Source organism: Lissotriton vulgaris, chromosome 11 (assembly GCF_964263255.1).
Source record: "Lissotriton vulgaris chromosome 11, aLisVul1.2, whole genome shotgun sequence".
Classification (NCBI taxonomy): domain Eukaryota; kingdom Metazoa; phylum Chordata; class Amphibia; order Caudata; family Salamandridae; genus Lissotriton; species Lissotriton vulgaris.
In genome coordinates, this window is record NC_141699.1 from 419,629,650 (window position 1) to 419,650,344 (window position 20,695).

Here is a 20,695-nt window from a genome sequence, read left to right on the forward strand (position 1 = left end):
GCATCACACCCAGAAACACACACGCTGTTCTGTGTTCAAAGACTGCAATATCCGGCATGCAGTTTGTTAGTGTGCGCAAGTGAGTGTCTCTGTCAGTCCTAATTTTTGATTACTTCCAGTAAGAGGCTGATTTGGAATGCGATTTAGGCTGAACCCCTGCACTGTACTGGACCATAAGTAGGGTCCAAGTCCTCACTTCCAGTCGCTTGGTCCCCATTCGCAGCACGTCTGGAGAAGCCGGTTCTGGTGACCACGTCTGTCCATATGTGATAGATTGGCAACAGATTTGACTCTTCTTGAGGATAAACAGCGGTCCAGGTAAATGTCGCTGTACCTTGGAGCACCTCAGGAAGGGTCCCCTTTGCGCAGCAATGGCTCCACGCTAAATATGCAAAATGTATCCTCTTCTGTGAAAGAGATAAGGGGACACGCCGGAGATTAAAAACACCATTTATTTAAAATTTGGCATTACACGTTTTTGTGGTTACCTCTTCAGATACCTCGGTGCAGGAGTTCCATTTGGTTTCTCCTATTGGAGGTTGCCCATTCCCCTAAAGTAGTGTTGGCCACACTGAAACCGCATCACACCCAGAAACGCTGTTCTGTGTTCAAGGACTGCAATATCCAGCATGCAGTTTGTTTGTGTGCGCAAGTAAGTGTCTGTCAGCCCTAATATATATATTCACTGAAAAAAAGAAAGGTTGCAGAGAAGTTAGTTAGGCTCCTATGTGACTCATACAAAACCAGTGACATTCAGCTGTTATAGTTACCTGAGCTAACTATATAACTTAAGCCCCCGCGGTGCACTGCCTATGACCACACATATATCACTCATGACATAGTCAGTAACATCACTGATATCTCAAATGACATCACTGATAATATCATCAAGTGAGTGTAAGTGTTTTTAAGAGTTTATGGGTGTTAGACATATATAGTTACCTACTACAAACGTTACATTCATGTACTAGGTGCACTACTACTGTGTGATACCACTTTTAACATATAATATTTGAGTAGCTGCATGACTAAGTATCCTGGTGAGTATGGATGTGTGATCTGCTTTCTGGCTGTACAAGTGGGTGTTAGTAGCTGTGTGGGTGAGTGAGATGGTGTGTGAGTGGCTCTATGGATGGGTAGCTGGGTGTGTAGTAACTGTATGGGCAAGTGAGTGGAAATATATACGGATGGATGTATGAGTGAGTCACTGGGTAAGTGACTATGGGTGAGTGAGTGCCCGTTTAGGTGGGTGTTTGGGTAAGTGAGTTGGTTTTCGAATGGCTGCATTGGAGAGTGAGTGTTTGTGTGAATGGCTGTATGGGTGAGTAAGCAGATGTGCCAGTGCTTGTATGGATGTGTGAATGGGCATGAAAGTGGCTGTGTGGGTGGGTGTGTGAGTGCTTATATGGGTGAGAGGCTGTATGGGTAAGTGACTGGTTGTATGTGTAGATTTATGGGCGAGTGGTTGTTTGAGTGGTTGTATGAGTGAGTGGGTAAGTAAGTGGCTGTATGGAAGATGTGTGAATACTGGTATAGGCATGTGAATGGGTATGAGTGGTTTTCTGTGTGGGTGTGTGAGAGTGGGCATACAATAGGCTGTATGGGGTGTGAGTGGGTGTGTGGGTGAATAAGTAACTGTGTGAGTATCTGTATGGGTGAGTAACCGGTTATATGAGTAGCTGTATGAATGAATGGTTGTGTGAGTGGATGTACGAGTGAGTGGGTGTGTGAGTGGCTCTATGGAGAAGTGAGTGGGTGTGGGAGTGCTGGTATGGGTCTGTGAATAGGTTTTTGAGTGTACTTACAAGAGTTTGTATAACCTTTGTTTTATTTTTGTTAAATGAAATGCTATGTTCTTTATTTTTTTTATTTTTATTTTTTTACTAGTAGTCGCGTTTGCAGATTGGTGGAAAAAGGGGGCGGGCCTCTGACCAGCTCTCAGGAATCCTTCTGTCAGACTTACTGGAGGTAACAGGAGGACTTCATTCCTCAACCAGAAGTGCACTAGGAGGTGCATTTGCAGAGTGGTGGTGCAAAGGGGGCATGGCCTCCGAAGACCTTTCAGCAGTCCCGCTGTGTGGGACTTACTGGAGTTAACAAGAGGGCATGTTGACCCCCAAGGGGACTTCATCCACCAACCAGCAGTGCGCCAGGAGGTGCATTTGCAGTCGTGGTGAAAGGGGGAAGGGGGGGATCGCTGTTTTTCCAGTCTTTTTTAATTGTTTTGTATTTATTAGGAGAGGGAACTGCATGCACCCCCATCCCTGGGCCAGTTTGATCCCTGGGAACCCCATCCACCCAGGGCACAGCCTTTGTATTTACATTTTTTTACAAAAAAATGTAAATCTTAGAGATCAGGGCTCTGCAGTCCCCTTCCCAGTCCGATTTCTGCCCTGAGGACCCCATCCCCCGGAGGCCAGCCTCCATAGTTGGTCCCCTGGTCCTACCCAGGTCAGGGGAGGGCTTATATGGACTACATCTAAGTCTCTACGGAGTAGCTCGAGACCCTCTACAGATATGCAGGGGTACTACTGTGAAAAGGTTCCGGATCCAGTCTGGTGCTTGCTGAGAATTCTAAGATGAGGAATCTGCAGCTAGATCATATCTCTACCAGATAATGCATTACCGAAGGTAAGTAACTTGTTAATTTGTGTAGTTGGATTGGTAAAGTTTTCCTTACCACAATAAAGGTATAACCTTGAATGTTAATTTTTTTTAAAGTAGAAAGGGGTTTCAGATCATAGTCTGTGTCACTGAGTGAAGTACCTTACAGTGTGGTGTGATCGAGTGTTGTACAGTGTAGTGTCATGGAGGGGATTAAAGTGGCAGAGTGGAGTAGCGTAGAGCGGAGTGGGGTAGTGTGTAGTTGTATAGTGGATTGGTTTTGACTGTACACTGGAGTTGCATACACTGAAGTGTCGTGGAGTGGCATACGCTGTAGTGACGTACACTGGAGTTGCCTGGAGTGGAGCGCATTGGCCTGGAGTGGAGCGCATTGGCCTGGAGTGGAGCGCATTGGCCTGGCCGGGAGTGCAGTGCAGTGGCATGGAGCAGAGTGGAATAATGTAGAGTCGATTGGCGTAGAGTGGACTGGCGTGGTGTATTGTGGAGTGGCATACAGTGTAGTTGTGAACAGTGGAATAGCTTACAGTGAAGTGGTATAATGTGGTGTGGCGTAGAGAGGAATATCATACTGTGGGTGTAGTGGCATAGACTCGAGTGGCATAGACTCGAGTAGGTGAATAGAGTGGCTTGGCATAGGGTGGAGGGGCGTGGAGTGGCGTAGAATAGCGCAAAGTGGAGTGGCATAGAATGGAGTGCAGTACTTAAAACAGATATGGCATGAAAGTGGGTGAATGGATGTAGATGTAATGTGGCAGGAATATAAATTTTGGGGGTGTAAATGCTGGTGTTTTCGTAGTGGGTGTGAATAATTTAAGTAGTATTTAAGTTATAAGTGTCTAAATACTTAGTTATATATTGTGCCACTGTAACTTCCCGGTATACTGTGGTATATGCCAATGATTGGCTAAAGGCGGTCTTTACAAAACGTGAAAGGCAGTCATGCATTTTTCAGCAATACTTTGGCTGCATCCTGGGTAAGGGCCTTGTATATAGGTAAGCAGTAGGTTTTATTGTTGTTTCCTACCTATTACCACATTATTAATGTGGAAATAAGTTGTTCAATTAATTTATTTGTTTAAGACTTTACGGGATCTGCAGTAGTACCTACAAATTACTGCGTAAGTTACAGAAAAATATTTAAAAAAATACACTGCAGTACACAATATTACTAAAGTATAGCGTAGTACAGTGTATTTATAATTTTGTAACCACTTTTAAATTTGTGTAAACATTTTAAGTCCAAAAGCAATTTGTAGGAATTACCGTGGTACTCTGTAGAGATTTTGTAAAGAATAAAATATGTAAAAAATTGAAAATGCAACGTAGTACACGATTTGTAAAAAAAAGTGTAGTAGTATATTTTTAAATATGTTAACATTTATTTTTTTACATTTTTTTAAGCTTCTAGGAAGTCTTGTACACTTTAAAAAAAATTGAAACTTAAAAGTAATTTTGCCTATTTATTGCAACTTGAATAAAGTAGTAATAGGTAGGAAAAAATATAAAGCCTAATACTTACCTATATATCGGGGGGGCTGGGGTTTATTAGCAAGCAAAATTCCTGGGAATTCCTATACCTAGGAAAATCCTAGCTATAACTGCCTGCACAGGGGCTACCACCACTCTGTTGTGTGTCTGTGTGTGTCTGTGTGTGTGTGTGTGTGTGTGTGTGTCTGTCTGTGTGTCTCTGTGTCTCTGTGTGTGTGTGTGTCTGTGCCTTCAATGCACTCATTGGAGTCATTCCTTGAAATTAACTGAGCCGATTCATTTGCCGTCATAGGTATTTTATATATAACACCATTCTAAGACTGTGATTCTCTTTTGGACAGGAACAGGTTACTTTGTTAGGCTTTGCATAGAGATTACACTCAACACACAGCCGTGATACACTCAGATCAACTCTCACACTGTGTGCACCTTTATGGGCTGATTCAAGATGCAGAAGAGCATGTTTCAAATTTGTTAAGCATGGTCACTAAGGCATGAACTCTACATTGTTCTTCTTTATCTCTGTAAATATGTTGATCACATTTAATTAGCTTGTGCAGTCAAATCACTATTTGTTTAATATTTATGTTCCACACACCCGAAACCCAATTTATTGCTCATAAATATAATTAAACAAATAGACTATACAGGAACTGGCAGTAATGCGCAAGTGCTTTTGATGGGAGATTTTAAAGCGAAAATCTCCTATACCCTTCTTGAAAGTATACCGGAACTCAGAGTTTGAAGAATCTTGTTCCATACCAACTTCAGTTCTGCCAGTTTCTATCCAGGCCGGCAAGAGAGGGAAGATGCTGCTGGAACTAACTTATGTAATTAATAGTATAATCTTGTATGGGTGAAAGGAAGGAAATGTGCCGTCGTCTCATACAAGGAAAGGCCTTACTGGTTTTTCCATATTGAATTATGTTGTCAGCACCTATAACTTATACAATAAGTTTCGTCATTTTCCACACAATTTGTACAAAGCAATGATCACGCAATTCTTCTACTTTAGCTAGAACTCTGTTTACAAGTTATATCCTCATGGTCTCTGTCAAACGGAAAAGGAGACCTATTAATACAACAAAAACAAGGTTGAATTATCTGAAATATTGAGAATCAGAACTTGATCTATAAAGAAAACAGAACAATAGAGTCCCAACTGCTTAAACAAGTTAATAAAGGAGGCAACCCAGTTTTCCATTTCTAAAGTATCCTTACCTCTGTTCTTCAAACTTTGCAGAGGAAGGCAGTCCTCTCCACAAATAGTCCTTTAAGGAAGAAGGATACCTCAGTGAACCCATTCTCAAGTAAGATGAACAAGCTAATTAGACTCCAGTACATTGAATTCTCACAGACCAGGATGTCAGAAATCTGTGTTCTGAAGAAAAAACTGAAGGATAACAGAGCTATAACGGCAGAAATTGAGTGGACCTACAAGAGACAGTTTGCAAAAAAACTAAGGGCTTCTGGGGTATAATTGCAAAAGCGAGTGGAAGCAAACTACCACCAACTGCATCACCAGTCCCACAAAAGGAATGGGTAGATTATTTATCTGAATTATATGGAGCTGACTTGGTGTTCGCCGGTAATATAATATCCTATATTTCCAGGACCCATCACGAGTTTGTTCAGCAGATAACATCTCCTACAGAAAAGCAAACGGACTGTTATATACAGAAGGCAAAAACTACTGCAGCAATGGGCCCAGATAGTATTCCAATAAAGGTCTAAAAATGTCAATCTTAGTGAAGGGAAATTACTGCGCAAGATCACTTCCATAGGACAAGCTATACCCATTCAAGTACTACGACTAGAATTGGTAATCAGTGCATATTCCATAGCCTTGGCAAAGCGTATTAGATGGTCTTATAATGTGCTTCAGGCACCTACCTGAAGGCTCATCGAGAGCGCTTTCAAGCCAGGAAATTTTTAAGCTGGTTTAGGTAAAAACACTTTTAAAGTAAATCTTGAGACTGCTTTGGAGTTCTTTTAATGCTCCATTAAACTCCCACAGTCTTGGTCACCTTACTTTTAATGTTTTGCCTGAAAAAATGTACCCCGAGATTGAGTTGTGACTCTGATAAGGCACATTGCTCACAGCTATTTCATTAAGGCCGTATATAGCTAGTATCAAATATAAAGGGAGTCAAAAATATTTGAGATTGACATTAGAACATAGTCAGATTTTGATGCTGCGTTTAAGGACCATTAAGAGCCTTAACCGAAAACTGGGGAGGCACATTTGATAAATCAGGCTCTTGTGATCTGTTTATAGGAGGTGTTCAAGATATGGCACATGTTTTATGCATCTGTCCAAATAAACTCCTGGTTGACGCTCGTAGCCATTTCATAAAACCTATATGTATTACATTTAATATTTCTAGAACTAATAATCTGATTGAGCTAATAAGAATCCCACCAGATGAATTTGTATGCTAAAAATTACATTTTTTAAAACATTTTACCACTGTTCTAAAGATGTTAAACTTATTCATAATTTTATCATCTGTATACACTGTCATTTTATTTTGTGGGTCTCTGAGGAGGTCTAAAACAATAAAATATATGATTTTGATTGGGTCACATTTGGTTCCCTGTGAATTTCTACTCCCAAATAGAAATGTGACAAACATTATTGTTTTCCTACACAATTATTCAGTAGTAAACGATAACTTTGCAAATTTGCAGTTGGATAATACATGTGCAAACAATCATTTTGGGGATAAACTACAATGTTTTTTTCTTGATTTTGATAGAATCCAACATAAAATGAAGGGAAAATTTAGTTTTCAGTTGTGATGAGAATGGGACTACATTGATTATCAATGCAGTGTATTGAAGTTAACGATAATGGCAGAAATTGGCATTGATGGCTGTGTTTCAGGAGACATGTCTTCATTTTGAAAAGTGGCGCTATAATTTTATTGAGTATTTCAGGCCAGGTGAGACACTCGCAGAACACACCATACTCGGTTAATTGAATGTGATTGATGCACAGACTTATGAGGGCACATTTAGGTGTACACCTTGAAGGATACCCATTATTTTGCACTTAGTGGCCAGTGAGCCACGTCACCGAAGTTTATAGGGGCATGCATGGAGGATTGGTGGGGTTCTTTTCTTAACTGAGACTTCATGTATTTAGTGGAAGCAAAATAGGCTCTTTGAAAACATTTGGTGTATCTGCTCTTGCCTTCGCCTTGGTTTTCTCTCTTCATCTTCTTGCTTCTCTTTCTCTTCTGCCCTGTCTATTCCTCCTTTTCCTCTACTGTGCAGCTGAGAAGGTGAAAGATGCCTCAAGCCCGGATGGCAGCCCCCCACTTGTGAACATGTCAGATGCTTCCTTCCTTGCTCTTCCGCTATCTGACACGCCAGGTAACAAAACACAAAAATATCTGATCATGACTACTTTCTGGATATACACAAGATAGCTATAGGTCTCTCGGCTTCAGAGCAGATATACGGGTGGGAGAAGAGCAGTTATGTATCTTACCGTAGGCTTCAGTGCTTGGTGAAGGCCAGGCCTTTAATTAAAACTGTGATATTGCCATATGTCAAGCCAATACTTTTGATTTGCAGACAAGGCTGAGATTCACTTGATGTAAAAATATATCGGCCCAATTCCTCGAGACATTGAGTTTAGTTGAAGGCTGAGTCAGCATTTCATCCTCCACAGAACACAGTGTGGTTTGGAAGTCATTCCGGCCTCAGCAAAACTCTAGGAGAAAGCCCTCATCCTAGCTAATGGAGCAGCTACAGAGGGCTAAAGCACCCTCTCTGAAGTCTGATAAACCTGCAGGTCACCTGTTGTGATCCAGGAAAGGACTGTTTAAAGAATCAGTGGACTGTTAAATTTGAAATGCACTTTAATCAATCAAATAAGATGATCAAACTTGTGCGCCACTTTATAGAATTCGGGTAGGTGGGGTATAAAATGTTTTAATATAAAAAATAAGGGGTACACTATTAAAACATTGCTACTAAAGAGACACCATTTGCATCACTACCATTAGAAAATGATTTAAAATATTACTGGGACTTAAAAGTACCGTGTTGCCTGAAGGGATACCCACACATGTGCTAAACAGCTTTGCCCGTCATAACCCATCATATCTGACCATGCCAACGGAGAATACTTATTGCTCTTTTCTCCATTATGTTCTCTCTTTTTCTTGCTCTGTTTTTGGCCTGTCCCTTCCTTTTTATCCGTTGTTTCTTTTCTCGCTTCCTGCTGCGCAACAAAGAAAAATTGATTGAGGGTTTGAAATCGCCTGAGCCTACGCTTCTGCGCCCCGATCGCTTGCCCCTGGCTGATCCCTTTGGCAGCACAGCTGATGCCGATGATGGTAACCTCAGCATGCTTATGGCACATTGGGGGTGTTGTGCTTGATTTTTGTTGCTAGAGAAGAAAACACTTGGGGCATTGTGTAAACTGAAGAAAAACATTTGAATTAACATTTTGTGAAGAAAAGTGATTATCTCAAATTTTTCTTTTGCGTAATAATGAAGAAAATGTATTGAACATTTGGAACACTTATTTTTACCATTATAAAATGTACAGGATTTTTTCAGTTCAAGCTAGGTAAGGAGTTAGGTGAAATGTGTCTAATGCTTAAAATGCTGCTTCTTAGGGTTCTGTTTGGGGTTAGGGTTTTGTTTGAGAACATGGCTAGAGTTTGGGTTAGTGTTGCTGTAAGAGTTAGTGTTGTCCAACATTTTCCTAATTTTGTTGTTCATTATACTTTTTCATAGTTGCGATGTAATATAAAATGCATGTATCACCATGAGGGTTTTCTAATCGTCACTTCTTCGTAGTGTGGTTTCCTTTTTTTTTATTCTTCATGTTTCTTAGACCCAAATTTTAGGATGCTGGGTGTTAGGGACTAAATCAGGAATAGGCGAGTAAAATCTGGGGTTTTATTCGAGAGGTACCATAGCTGCCAAGGTTTCAAATTACTCATGTGTGACATTGCCATAATTTCAGTGTGCCATAATTTCAGTGTAAATATGAGTGACATTCAACGACTATGAGTGACACTTTCTTGCGAGCAAAATCAAGCAATGAAGACGAGGGAAACATGTAAATATCAGAAATTACACATAATTGAGCAACAGAAAACTCTAAGATCATGTTAATACTGCTGTAAAGCACCAGAAATGGAAGGGCACTTTGAGACCAGACTGAACCAAAGAGGATGGGAGAGGCAAGGCGCAGATGATCTCAGCTGCCTGCTGATAAATTATCATAGTTACTCAGAGTAACTAGCGCGAGTTTCAGAGACAGAGGCACTTGAATCCACAATGAACCTTGAAGCAGCGATTGTCTGCTGGGCCTGCCCAGCCTGCGATTCTCTGCTGGGCCTGCCCAATGAGTTAAAATCTGCGGGTAACTTGCGGTAAATAACAGGACCGAACCATCACTGCGTGTGGGGGCAGTAGAAACAGCAAGCACAAATAGTACATGCATAAGGGAGACTACATACAACGTGCCACTGCAAATAACAGACAGGCCCTCACCCACATACATCCTAAACAACAAAAAGAGAAAGAAAATTATCTCATGGACGAAGTTGGAACTTGGGTAAAGGGTTGCAGGAGAAGAGGGTTCACACATGACCCAGCCAGCAAGAGCTTAAAAGTGCGTATAAAAGTTCTTAAACATCGCAAACGCTAGAAGCGGGAAAATTGGACATGTACAGGCAAAACCAGGGCCGATCATAGACAAGTTAAGGGTTTAGTCCCGGAACCGTAACAAAGGTTTAATTGAACTTTTTCATTCATGGGGAGGAGGGTGGGACTCCCTACAGTTTGACACTTTCTAAGCTGATAAACAAACTTTCACAACAGATTCCACTGGGAAGGGGGGCGATGGGGTGCAGTTGCAGGCGGCTGATCAATGTGTGTCAGAGGAAACGGAGTTGCAGACAGCCCTTTTCCCCGCATTAAAGGGGTAAAAATAGTTATATTTCCCTCCACTTAGCAAAGTGAACTTTCTAAAAGTGAAGTCATTGGAAATTTAATTGGTGTAATTTTATGATACAGTCACACATTCGGGTGGTGGTGGCAAGTGGCTGACAAACATTAATATACTACTTACTGTTCAGTTTTTTTTATCTTCAGCCAGGCAGCGTGACTGGAGCGTCGGTGACCGCTCAGCTGGCTGGCTCAGGCCGTGAGAGAAGCTACCCCGCGGCAATCCACCTTAGTCGCCGGTCCTACTGCCAGGTGCACCGTGCCGCAGCCGGCTTTCCTCGGTGAGTCCTGGCTGCTGCTGCAACTGACAGTGACGGTCAGTGAGTCACTCATTGACTCCATAACGGCCCATCCGTTCACTGCACTCTCCCTCGGCCAGGCGGGCTTGGAAATTAATTTAAAATGCGCCAGCTTTCTAAGGCCGTTATTTTAAATAAAATACACAACAATTATTATTGGCCCACACAGCGCAGGCGTCCCAGCCAGGCTGGTGCGAGATCATGCAGACCGTGCCATGATTAATTTGTAGCCAGAGCCACACGCAAACCACTGCCTCTCTTATACTCCCTGCTCTACTGCAACAGGACGTGACGTTCCACAGCGCCAAGGCCACAAATTGTGTCAGACAATCTGACTGGGCCATGGCTCTGGTGGTAGTAGCTATTGAGCACTACTCTGCAGTGGCGCCAGGCAGGATGACAAACTAACTCAGAGCTACGCAGCACCGCGGGATCAATCAGAAGAAGATACATTGTAGCACTGCCCTCCAGGCCTTAGCTAACTCAGCTGGGAGTACCCCAAGACTGCGGCAGAAGAGCGCACAGGCAGGTCACAGGCAGCACACTGATTGTAGACAGCACTTAACCGACAACTCAACCACTATGCATTATGCATTATGCGTGACCGTGCATTTCAGTGCAGTGATGCGGAGCACCACACTGAAATGCGTTATTCTAACGCCTGATGCTTGATACTTGGTAGGACTGAGGTACTGGAACCAATTCATTATTTTGCTTACCTCTGAAGAATGTTCTGTTATGCTTGATAAGTAATATTAAATTCAGTTTTGTTGGCTGCATGTATGAATAAAATACGATCATTGTCCTCCAATCTCAAGAAATCTCAAATCCATCACAAACTAAGAATATCTACAACAATTTATATTTTGGAAAATAATTAAATACGTTTCTAAATAACAATATTAAAAAATAATACTGTACATTAACATTAAATATTCATACAAAAAAGTACCTTTGCAGTTTTTATGTAAGTAGTTTCAATTAATATGTAAATGTACGATTTTATGTTTTAATAATTTCTAGAAGTAAAAGAAAATGTAATTTGGGAAACATCCTTAGGTAATACAAGCCATTGATTTCCATTTATAATTCTTGAGATTTATGGCTATTTTATTATATTTGATGTACAGACCCCTGGTTCTTAAGACTTGGGTGTTCCCCATATATCCATACTTTTCCGATCCCAGCATGAACTCAAAAGGTATGTGATTGCACTATTGGTTTTTTATTTTTAATTATGCATCTTGCATCATTGCAGTATTCCGAACCTGTGTGAGAAAACTGCTCCAAAATTCTACACAGGCTGAGGCTGTCCATCCAGTTCCTTTATATATCACTGACTGCTGTGACTTGTATGTGCATCTACAATTCTAATCTACTGCCAGGCATCGAGTTCCTACTTAAGTTTCTGCTCAATTTCTCAGTAATGATTCATCGATAATGCCTTATTTTTTATGCACAATTGTCTTTCAAAATCACTGAAGCATCTCATCATAAAAATTCTTGCAATCACTTTTAAACATATGTAAATATGCAAGTTTGTGTATTTATAAAATATTTGTTTGTGTGTGTAATTATGTGTGTGATCAAATGAGTGGGAGCACACAAACTGAGCAACTCTACTTTTATTGTGATTGTCCAACAGTCCTTCAGATTTTTGCAATCACCACTTTCTGTAAAATTCTTCTTGCATTGGAAAAAACATCTTTATTATATAAATTAACTAACGACTTACTTTGGGGCTAACTATTTCACGTGGGCCTCTGTTGTGTTAAGAGGCACATAAACTGTAACCTTTGTCCATCAAAAAAAGCAATTTGAAAAAAATAATTTAGGAGGACCTATTTTTCTGCCTATCCTCAACCCAATCTTGTCTTACCTATCACCTTGCTTGGTCTTCCACTCCACAAACTATGAACGGTTATCCTTGTATCACAGGATCCAGTGTGCTGGTGGCAATTTGACGACTAATTTGTCAAATATTGACCTGTGTGTGCATGTGCTGTATAGAACATTTCAGAGAAAGCAAAAAGAACATTTCATAACCATAATATTTTAGTTCAAACATCAAACATTGTCGGATGCTACAGTTAAAATTCCTGCAAAAGTAACTTCGATAAGTGCACTCCTCAGAAGTCACACATGACTTCACTGCTGACTTCATTCATGACCTCATCGTCCAACTTACAACACAATTCCACCAAGCATTGATTACACCTGCAGGGAACTGTGTTCTTAGTTTTTGGACCTGAACTCTCATTTATGAATCCCCTATTGGTATCTGCATATAAGGAGCAGTGAGTGCTTTTGGGGGAAGGGTGGGGAGGTGTGGTTGGAAATATATATCATTGGAGCTGCTGAGGGGTTTTCATTGTGAACTCGAGGACCTTTAAACTGAATACCTCTAAAGGAAAGTCAGTGATTTGTCTACTGACATAACACAGCCCTTCTGCTTTCCCATACCTCATCTAATGTATTTCAGTATCGGTGTAAACCTGTACTATGGCACTTCATATGGCATATTGCCCAAACATGGTCTACATCTATAGTCTGTGTTTGTCTGACTGGTGTGCTAAAGATCCTAGCTTCAAATCCCTGCAACATTGGACTTTGATTGACGTCTGGTTTTACAGTATTGGCCAAATAAAAAGTCCTGAGACTGTCCTTGCTAGAAGTTGTAAATCTCGGTGGACCAAAACACCATTTTAAATACCTAAAGTTGGAAATGGCACTATGGTTGAAACTTATTTCTCTTCTGTCACTTAAAGTGTCGTGCAAAGCAATGTTGCCACCCAGTTCAGATCGTACTAACCCTCTAGTGGAACTACACCGACTAATTTTCAATTTGGTGTTGTCATGATTCTTGAAATTATTATATTAGTGTTCATGTTAAGCCATAACTGCTTCCACAATTAATATTTAATTAATCTAGCAACGCGGTCCTTGCTTCATGAGCTATATCATTCATACTCTACAAAAGAAACATACAATCCTTAATCATCTAGACAACGGCGAAACCTCAGCCCTCATCCTCCTGGACCTGTCAGCCGCTTTTGACACAGTCTGCCACCACACACTAAGAACACGCCTCCAAGAAGCCAGTATCCAGAAGGAGACCCTGGACTGGACCACGTCCTTACTCTCCAGCAGAACCCAGAGAGTCCGCCTCCTGCCCTTCCGATCCGAAGCTACCGACCTCATCTGCGGCGTACCCCAGGGCTCTTCCCTCAGCCCTACCCTGTTTAATATCTACATGGCCCCCCTCGTACAAGTGGCCCGCCAGCACAACCTGAACATCATCTCCTAAGCCGATGACACCCAGCTCATCCTCTCCCTCACCAAGGACCTGCACACTGCCAAAACCAACCTCCACGAGGGAATGAATGCCGTCGCCAAGTGGATGAGGAGCAGCCGTCTGAAACTGAACTCTGACAAGACGGAGCTCTTCATCCTAGGTCCGACCGCCTCCGCGTGGGACGACTCCTGGTGGCCGACCGCACTGGGAGCAGCTCCAACACCCACGGACCACGCACGCAACCTAGGATTCATCCTAGACTCCGCCCTCTCCATGTCGAAATAGGTCAACGCCATCTCCTCCTCCTGCTACAATACCCTCCGCATGCTTCGCAGGATCTACAAGTGGATCCCGACCGAAACAAGAGCAGTGACACAAGCCCTAGTCAGCAGCAGGCTGGACTACGGCAACGCACTGGATCCCCGTCAACAAGAGGATCACCTTCAAACTCCTCACCCAAGCACACAAAGCACTCCACAACACAGAACCAGCCTACCTGAATGACAGACTCAACTTCTACACCCTCGCCCGCCAGCCTCACCCTTGCCGCCATCCCGCGCATCCAACGAACGACCTCCATTAGCAGATCCTTCTCCTTCCTCGCCGCCAAAACCTGGAACACCCTCCCCACCCACCTACGACAGACCTAAGACCTGCTCACCTTCAGAAGGCTCCTCAAGACCTGGCTCTTCGTGCAGTAGCAGCACCTTGAGACCCTCACGGGTAAGTAGCACGCTTTACAAATTCTCTGATTGATTGATTGATGTTTGAGGCTCCCTTGATTGATTAAGGCTCCCTGTTTTCCGTTTTTATTGATTTTTACTGCTAAATACAGACAGAAAACATTTATTTTCTTGTCTATATTTATTTTTAAATGGGGATAAAAACGGAAATGGGTTACTTTTTGAGTATTTCTAAATACTGTCTGCCATGACTGCCAGGCCAATAGCTGTGTGTGTTGATAGGTAAGGGGCCTAAAAAAAGGAATTTTGGTAAAGAGGCTTTAACAGCAGTAGATATGCACAAAGTTGACACTGAAATTCACATATTTTCTTAAAAGTGCATTAATGTATCATCTGGAGGTGTTTACAGCACTGAAACTAAGTAGGCATTCAAGCACAAGTGCATATTTACTGGTTAAATAAATGTGGAAATGTACTAATTTCAGCTTAATTTTTCCACAAAACCCAAAATTAATATGGATAAACACAGATAAAACTAGCAAAAAATAAATAAGTTTAAATACAGACGGAAATGCCAAAAAAATGAATACCATAAAACCGAGAGCCCCAATCATGATCATAAAATGAATACTCAAATCATTTCATAAAACTTTACTGTTGTGCAGAAATGAACACTAAATTTAAAGTTCGTCACTGTACTTCCACTGTATGGTGAGTGCTTCCTTGAGGGCCTTCATTGATTTCAGACAAAGGATTGTGCATTCATGATTGGGATCAGGATCACTGTCAGATGGGCACCCTTAGATGCATAAAGCATTTAAGAAAACAAGTATTACAATTGGAGAGTGGTCCACTGTTAATCAATGACTTGTTTCATTTAGGCCATAACATGTAACCTTTCACCAACTGTAGTCCAAAGCAACATTTATAAATTGGCGATTCTTTGGGATTGTAAGATGTGGATCTCTGACTCATGCTTGACATGTCTGCCGCCTTTGACACCGTGAATCATGATATCCTGCTGAAACGACTGTCAGAGGCAGGAATAAGAGGCTCGGCATTACAATGGTTCCACTCGTTCCTCCAGGATAGACAACAAGCGGTATCCATCCCCCCTTTTCAGTCGGCGTTCACTCTGGTCCCACATGGGGTCCCCCAGGGCTCAGCAATCAGTCCTATTCTTTTTAATCTCTACCTAAGACCTCTGATCACGCTTATCAAAAGCTATAACATCAAAACCATCAACTACGCTGACGATACACAGCTGATACTCTCCCTGGAGGGAGAAGACTCCATCTCTATTGAGACTTTTCACGACTGTCTACGTGACACCTCTCATTGGCTAAAAACCAACTCCCTCCAATTCAACGCAGGGAAAACGGAAGTACTTTTCAGCACGAGTACTAAGATCCCTCTACCCTTCCCTGACAATTTCTGGCCACCGGAATCTGGGACCAATGTGCGCCCAGTGGCCACGATCCGTAACCTCGGGGTCGTGCTAAATCAAGACCGTAGTATGGAGACGCACATCCAAAAGACCTCCGCATGTTGCTTCGCTATCCTCCGCTCCCTAAGGAAGATATTGCCTCTCCTCCCTACTCCTGCACGGGCCCAAGTGGTACGCTGTACCATACTTAGTCGTCTTGACTATTGCAACGCCTTGCTGCTGGAATCCCCTGGGTTCTTGATGGACAGACTCCAAAGAGTCCAGTCTGCCGCGGCAAAACTGGCACTGGGGCTCCCCAGGAGAGCAAGTGCAACCTCCTCACTGAGCAAACTCCACTGGCTCCCGGTGAGGCAGAGGGTCCAATTTAAAGCCCTCTGTATAGTGTTTAGAGCATTGCATGCAATAGGCCCTGCCTCCCTCCAATCCAAATTTGCGTGGTATACCCCAGCCAGGCAGCTTCGCTCTTCTGAAGCCAAGCTGGCACTGGTTCCTAAATTCAAAAGGATCAGATCCGGAGGCAGATCCTTCAACGTGGCAGCTGCCAAGCTTTGGAACTCGCTCCCACCAGACATTAGACACATTTCTGAATTTCTACCCTTTAGGAAAAGAATCAAAACCTGGCTTTTCCCTAAGACTTCTGTCCACTAACTTCTTGTCCCCTCTGCTCTCCGTCCTTTCCCCACCCCATTAGTCTCAGTCAGCGCCAGGATGCCTGCCATGGTGACAGTGCGCTCTACAAATGATTTAAATAAATAAATAAATAAATAAGAGCTGCAAATCCTGCCTTCCACGCATCTCTGTACTGGAGCATACACCATAGTGCCATCCATCTTAATTAATATTGTAAAGACCAATTGATAGAAATTTGACCTCCTTCAGAGAATCCTGTGCCTGCTCACTAAATGTGATCAATCTTTGGTTAAATTTTTGGTGTCCTATAAAGCATTGGCTGGAAATGGAAATTTGGATTATGAGATGGATGGTTTAGATTTGAGAAAAGAGATAACTTCCGCCTCTGTTCGACACCCTGTGTCTAGATATTATTTCAGTACCCAGTGCTTGCCAGAAAAATAGAGGTCTCAGGATGTCAATTAGGAGTAGTAGGGACTCCCTACTAGGGAGTATCAGGTGCTACCTTTGGCCTACCCTTTACTTCACTTGGACCCTTCATACCAGCCTGTGAAAATGTGACCTTACTATGCTCCCTTGCATCGATAAACATACACGCATTCCGGTTGGTGTATAGACCTACAAACCAACCACTCTTTGCTGGAAACTGAGCAATCACATTAGAACTCACCCTGGGCTTCTGTGTCCTGACTGTGCTAAGCAACTTCAACATCTCTATAGACCTCCCTATTATATTTGCTCCCTGTAAGTACACTGACAACATTAAAGCTCTTGTACATCAGAACTGGTCACCCATCCCACTCACACTGCAAGACATCCGCTGGGGTTAGTCTTGACTCTTCACTATTGACAACAGCAAAGCAGAGCCATGGTAAGAACTGACATGGACAGACAAACACACCATTTCCTTCCACATAGCCACACATGTCACAATAATCACCAGATCTGGCTTGGCTGAAAGATCACCTGTTCTCCCTGAGGCAACCCTTGCTTGTAATTCTCAGACACTGTGGATGTTCCCTGGATTATTTTCACGGAAGAAGACTTTGGGCCTTATTTGGAGTTTGAGAATGGGACACTCTGTCACAAAAATGGCAGAAATCCAGTCTGCTGCATTACACGTGCCTTATGATGTATAGCACTCTATTACCGGGGAAGGGATGTTTGTCACTATTTGATGGAGTATCCCAACCCCCAAAATCTAAATGAGATTGTTCATCTCAAATGTCTAAACAATTAATCGGCCTACTAGTCACTGCTACAAAATAGCATCCCACAAAACTAATGTACATTTGCATCAAGAAAAATACATCAAAATAATTAAATCTAAAATTGAGCCATAACACAACCCCCTTCTCATCTCTCAGGAAGACACGAAGGCATGCTGATAAAAATCTAAACCATTTCTGCCTCAAAACTCTGAACCTACAGTGTCTCATCTATACATGTTTGCCCGAAGTGTCACTGAAGCCATTGTGCTACACATTAAGGTATTCAGCATACTAGACAAATTCCGGCAAACCAGTAGCCTTTGATATCATCTGCAGTAATGTTTTTGTGAAGATCTCTCAGCTGTCTTCACTGATATACCATTACACATCCACTTGAAGAACAACAAATTACCCACTACTATAGATGAAAATTTCCCCAATGTGGTAACTGATCTTCTCCGGATACCCATGCCTCCACTTTTATGCGCCAAAAGTCATCTTTTTGTTTTTCAAGTTGTCTAGAGTTCTGTGCCCAATACTTTTCCTATATGTTTGACACCTACATGCTTTAAGAAATTGGGTTACTGGTTGACTGGTGTGTAAGCCCTGGTCAAGCAGCAACCACAACCCTTGTCTAATTAAACTGTGGTCACCCCCTTGGTAGCTTGGCACAGAGCAGTCAGGCTTAACTCCGAGGCAATGTGTAAAGTCAAACAGTAAAACAATGAAAACACTATGCAAAAAAAATCCCACACTAGGTTAGGCAAAAGAAGTTTAATTTATTAAATAACACAAGACCAAAACAACGAAAAAACTATTGTTAGAACCAGAGATCGTTTTATAAAGAGACTAACGGCAAAAGGCATAATGTGCCTTTAGTGGACATCTGATCGCCCCGGACCAGGCCAAAGTCCAGGGTCAGACTGGCTGTAGTGGGCACCGGGCTTTTTCCATTTGGGCCATCAGGGTGCGGGCTGGTTATGGACCCCTGGGGCCGTTTTTGTTACCAGGGGACAATTTTGGCAATATCGGCCCCCGGTAACAAAAGCAGTTGCAGTGTTTTCCTCGCACATCCCCCTTCCTCTCCCACCCCTCCCCATGGCTAATCCGACGCAACTGCCAGGGCCTCTTTGCATTTCCAGACCGGCCTTGCCAAAGTCACAAGTTCAGACTGAACGCAACGGAGCACAGGCCAGGTATAGGGAACCAGTTGGATCCGCTGAATGGTGTACCTTAAATCGTGACTGGTGGAGCGTTGCGTGGATCCGTGTCAAAGATGCGTTCTGCAGCCGAAGCAATGCATCTGTTCTGAGATGCTGTGAATCTGCGGTTTGAAGTCCTGTTACATTGATGTCCAGGATCCCATCGACGGGGCTTGCAATGCAAAGTCTAGCGTAGGTGTGCGTTGCGGTGTTGGGACAATGGGTCCGTTCCAAAGTGCTGCGAGGCAGAGTTCTGTGAGTAGGGGAATTCCGGTCTGTCGTGCTGCTCGCACTGGTTTTTAGCATTGGAAACTTGTCCCACAAAGTAAAATCAGCATGAACTGCAATGTGTGGTGCGCCTGAGGGTGCTGGTTCTTTCTGCCACTTAAGTAGATTTTGTACTCAGCATCATTTTTCACAACTCAAGCAGCAACTTTCTCAAAACGAGTGGTAGTGACCTGCCTGCATTAAGAAATCTCACCAGGAGGCGGTCTAGCGCTCGTTTTTTCTCGCTCGAGCTTGCCAACTTAATGTTGGCGAGTCGCACTTGAGAAAAACACTGACACGCGTAGGCTGGCAGACTTTTTGCCAGAATCTGCACTCCAAGCGGATTGGGTAAACAAATCCGCCAGAGGAGTAGAGTTTACTGCGCAACCCTTTTTATTTCTTCCCATTTGTAAATGACACTTATAAAATGTAATAAGGTAACTTCAATGTTGTCCTGTGGGAGAGATAGCAGCAGGCCTTCAAAAATAATTTCCTCTCATGTAGTCGATGAAATAATTCAATGTTCCCAAACTCCGTGTCAATTTTACTTAAGACCCTTGTTTTAAACAAACAAAAAATGCACTTTCTTGTACCAGGTTCAACTACTGCCCAGACCCCAGTACAACTGCTTCTGGTGCAGTAACCCGTCTTGGGCAAGAGAGCTCACCTTGCACCTGACTATGTAGGAATTTCACACTTTCACAGGTGTAGGGAGGAGATATGCTATTAGTTCTGGTAGGAGGGACATCGTGTTATGGAGGGAAAAACTTGGTTAGCTAACTGCTGTATGCTTTCCCAAGAAGTGGATTAAGAGTACAATGCTTCTCCAGCTGGATTCCATCTTCCTTGCGTGTTGTGTCTCTCACCTTTCCCCCCAAGGGATTCTTCAATCTAGGTTTCCTGGTTCTCATTGTTAAAAGGGCACAAAAAACAAGATTAATTCTGTGAGTTTCTCACAGGGTCTGCCAGTGGGTCAAAAAGGTGTTCAGAATAAAAGACCATCTAATAATTGGCTTCTCTGCAGAGTGCATATGAAGGTGGTCAAGTATTTCAATTTTAATTGCAATTCTATGCAAATGGGTGATGGGGCACCCGTCATTGTGGTACACAGTTGTCAAAATTATGACAAGGCGAACATAAATGAAAATGCAGTGTTTGTTTACTACTTAAAACTCATCCCTAACTCTTGCGTCAAATCACTTTCAAATGTCACCAGTCACCACTGCTACTTCAGTGGGAGGCACAATCAGTGCTGCTGGCCAACTAGTAGCATTTAATTTTCAGGCCCTGGGTACATCTAGTACCACTTTACTTTTATAAGTAATTTAAATATGCCAATTGGGTATAAGCCAATATTACCATGTTTAGAGGAGATCGCACATGCACCTTAACACTGGTTAGCAGTGGAAAAGTGCTCAGAGTCCTAATGCCAGCAAAAACGAGGTCCAAAAAAATGGAGGAGGAAGGCAAAATTGGTGGAAGATCACCCTAAGGCCGACAGGTCTAACACATGTCGCAGGATTTGATGCATGTTAGCCTGGTCCTCGTTGTGCGCTGAATGGATGATGGCAA

General features: G+C 42.6%; 1 protein-coding gene across 8 annotated transcripts in view; it reads left to right on the top strand.

The window, feature by feature from the left end:
- AAK1 (AP2 associated kinase 1) overlaps positions 1–20,695 on the top strand; it is a 363,094-nt gene that overhangs the window by 219,470 nt on the left and 122,929 nt on the right. For 4 of the 8 annotated variants that reach the window (XM_086943487.1, XM_086943480.1, XM_086943483.1 and 1 more), the window contains exons 17-18: positions 7,393–7,491; positions 8,361–8,462. The exons of 2 other annotated variants lie outside the window; for them this stretch is intronic. In XM_086943487.1, coding sequence (XP_086799613.1) covers positions 7,393–7,491; positions 8,361–8,462 — 201 coding nt within the window. The remainder of the gene's footprint in view (positions 1–7,392; positions 7,492–8,360; positions 8,463–20,695) is intronic. 2 more of the 8 variants (XM_086943481.1, XM_086943485.1) reach the window with 1 other exon arrangement.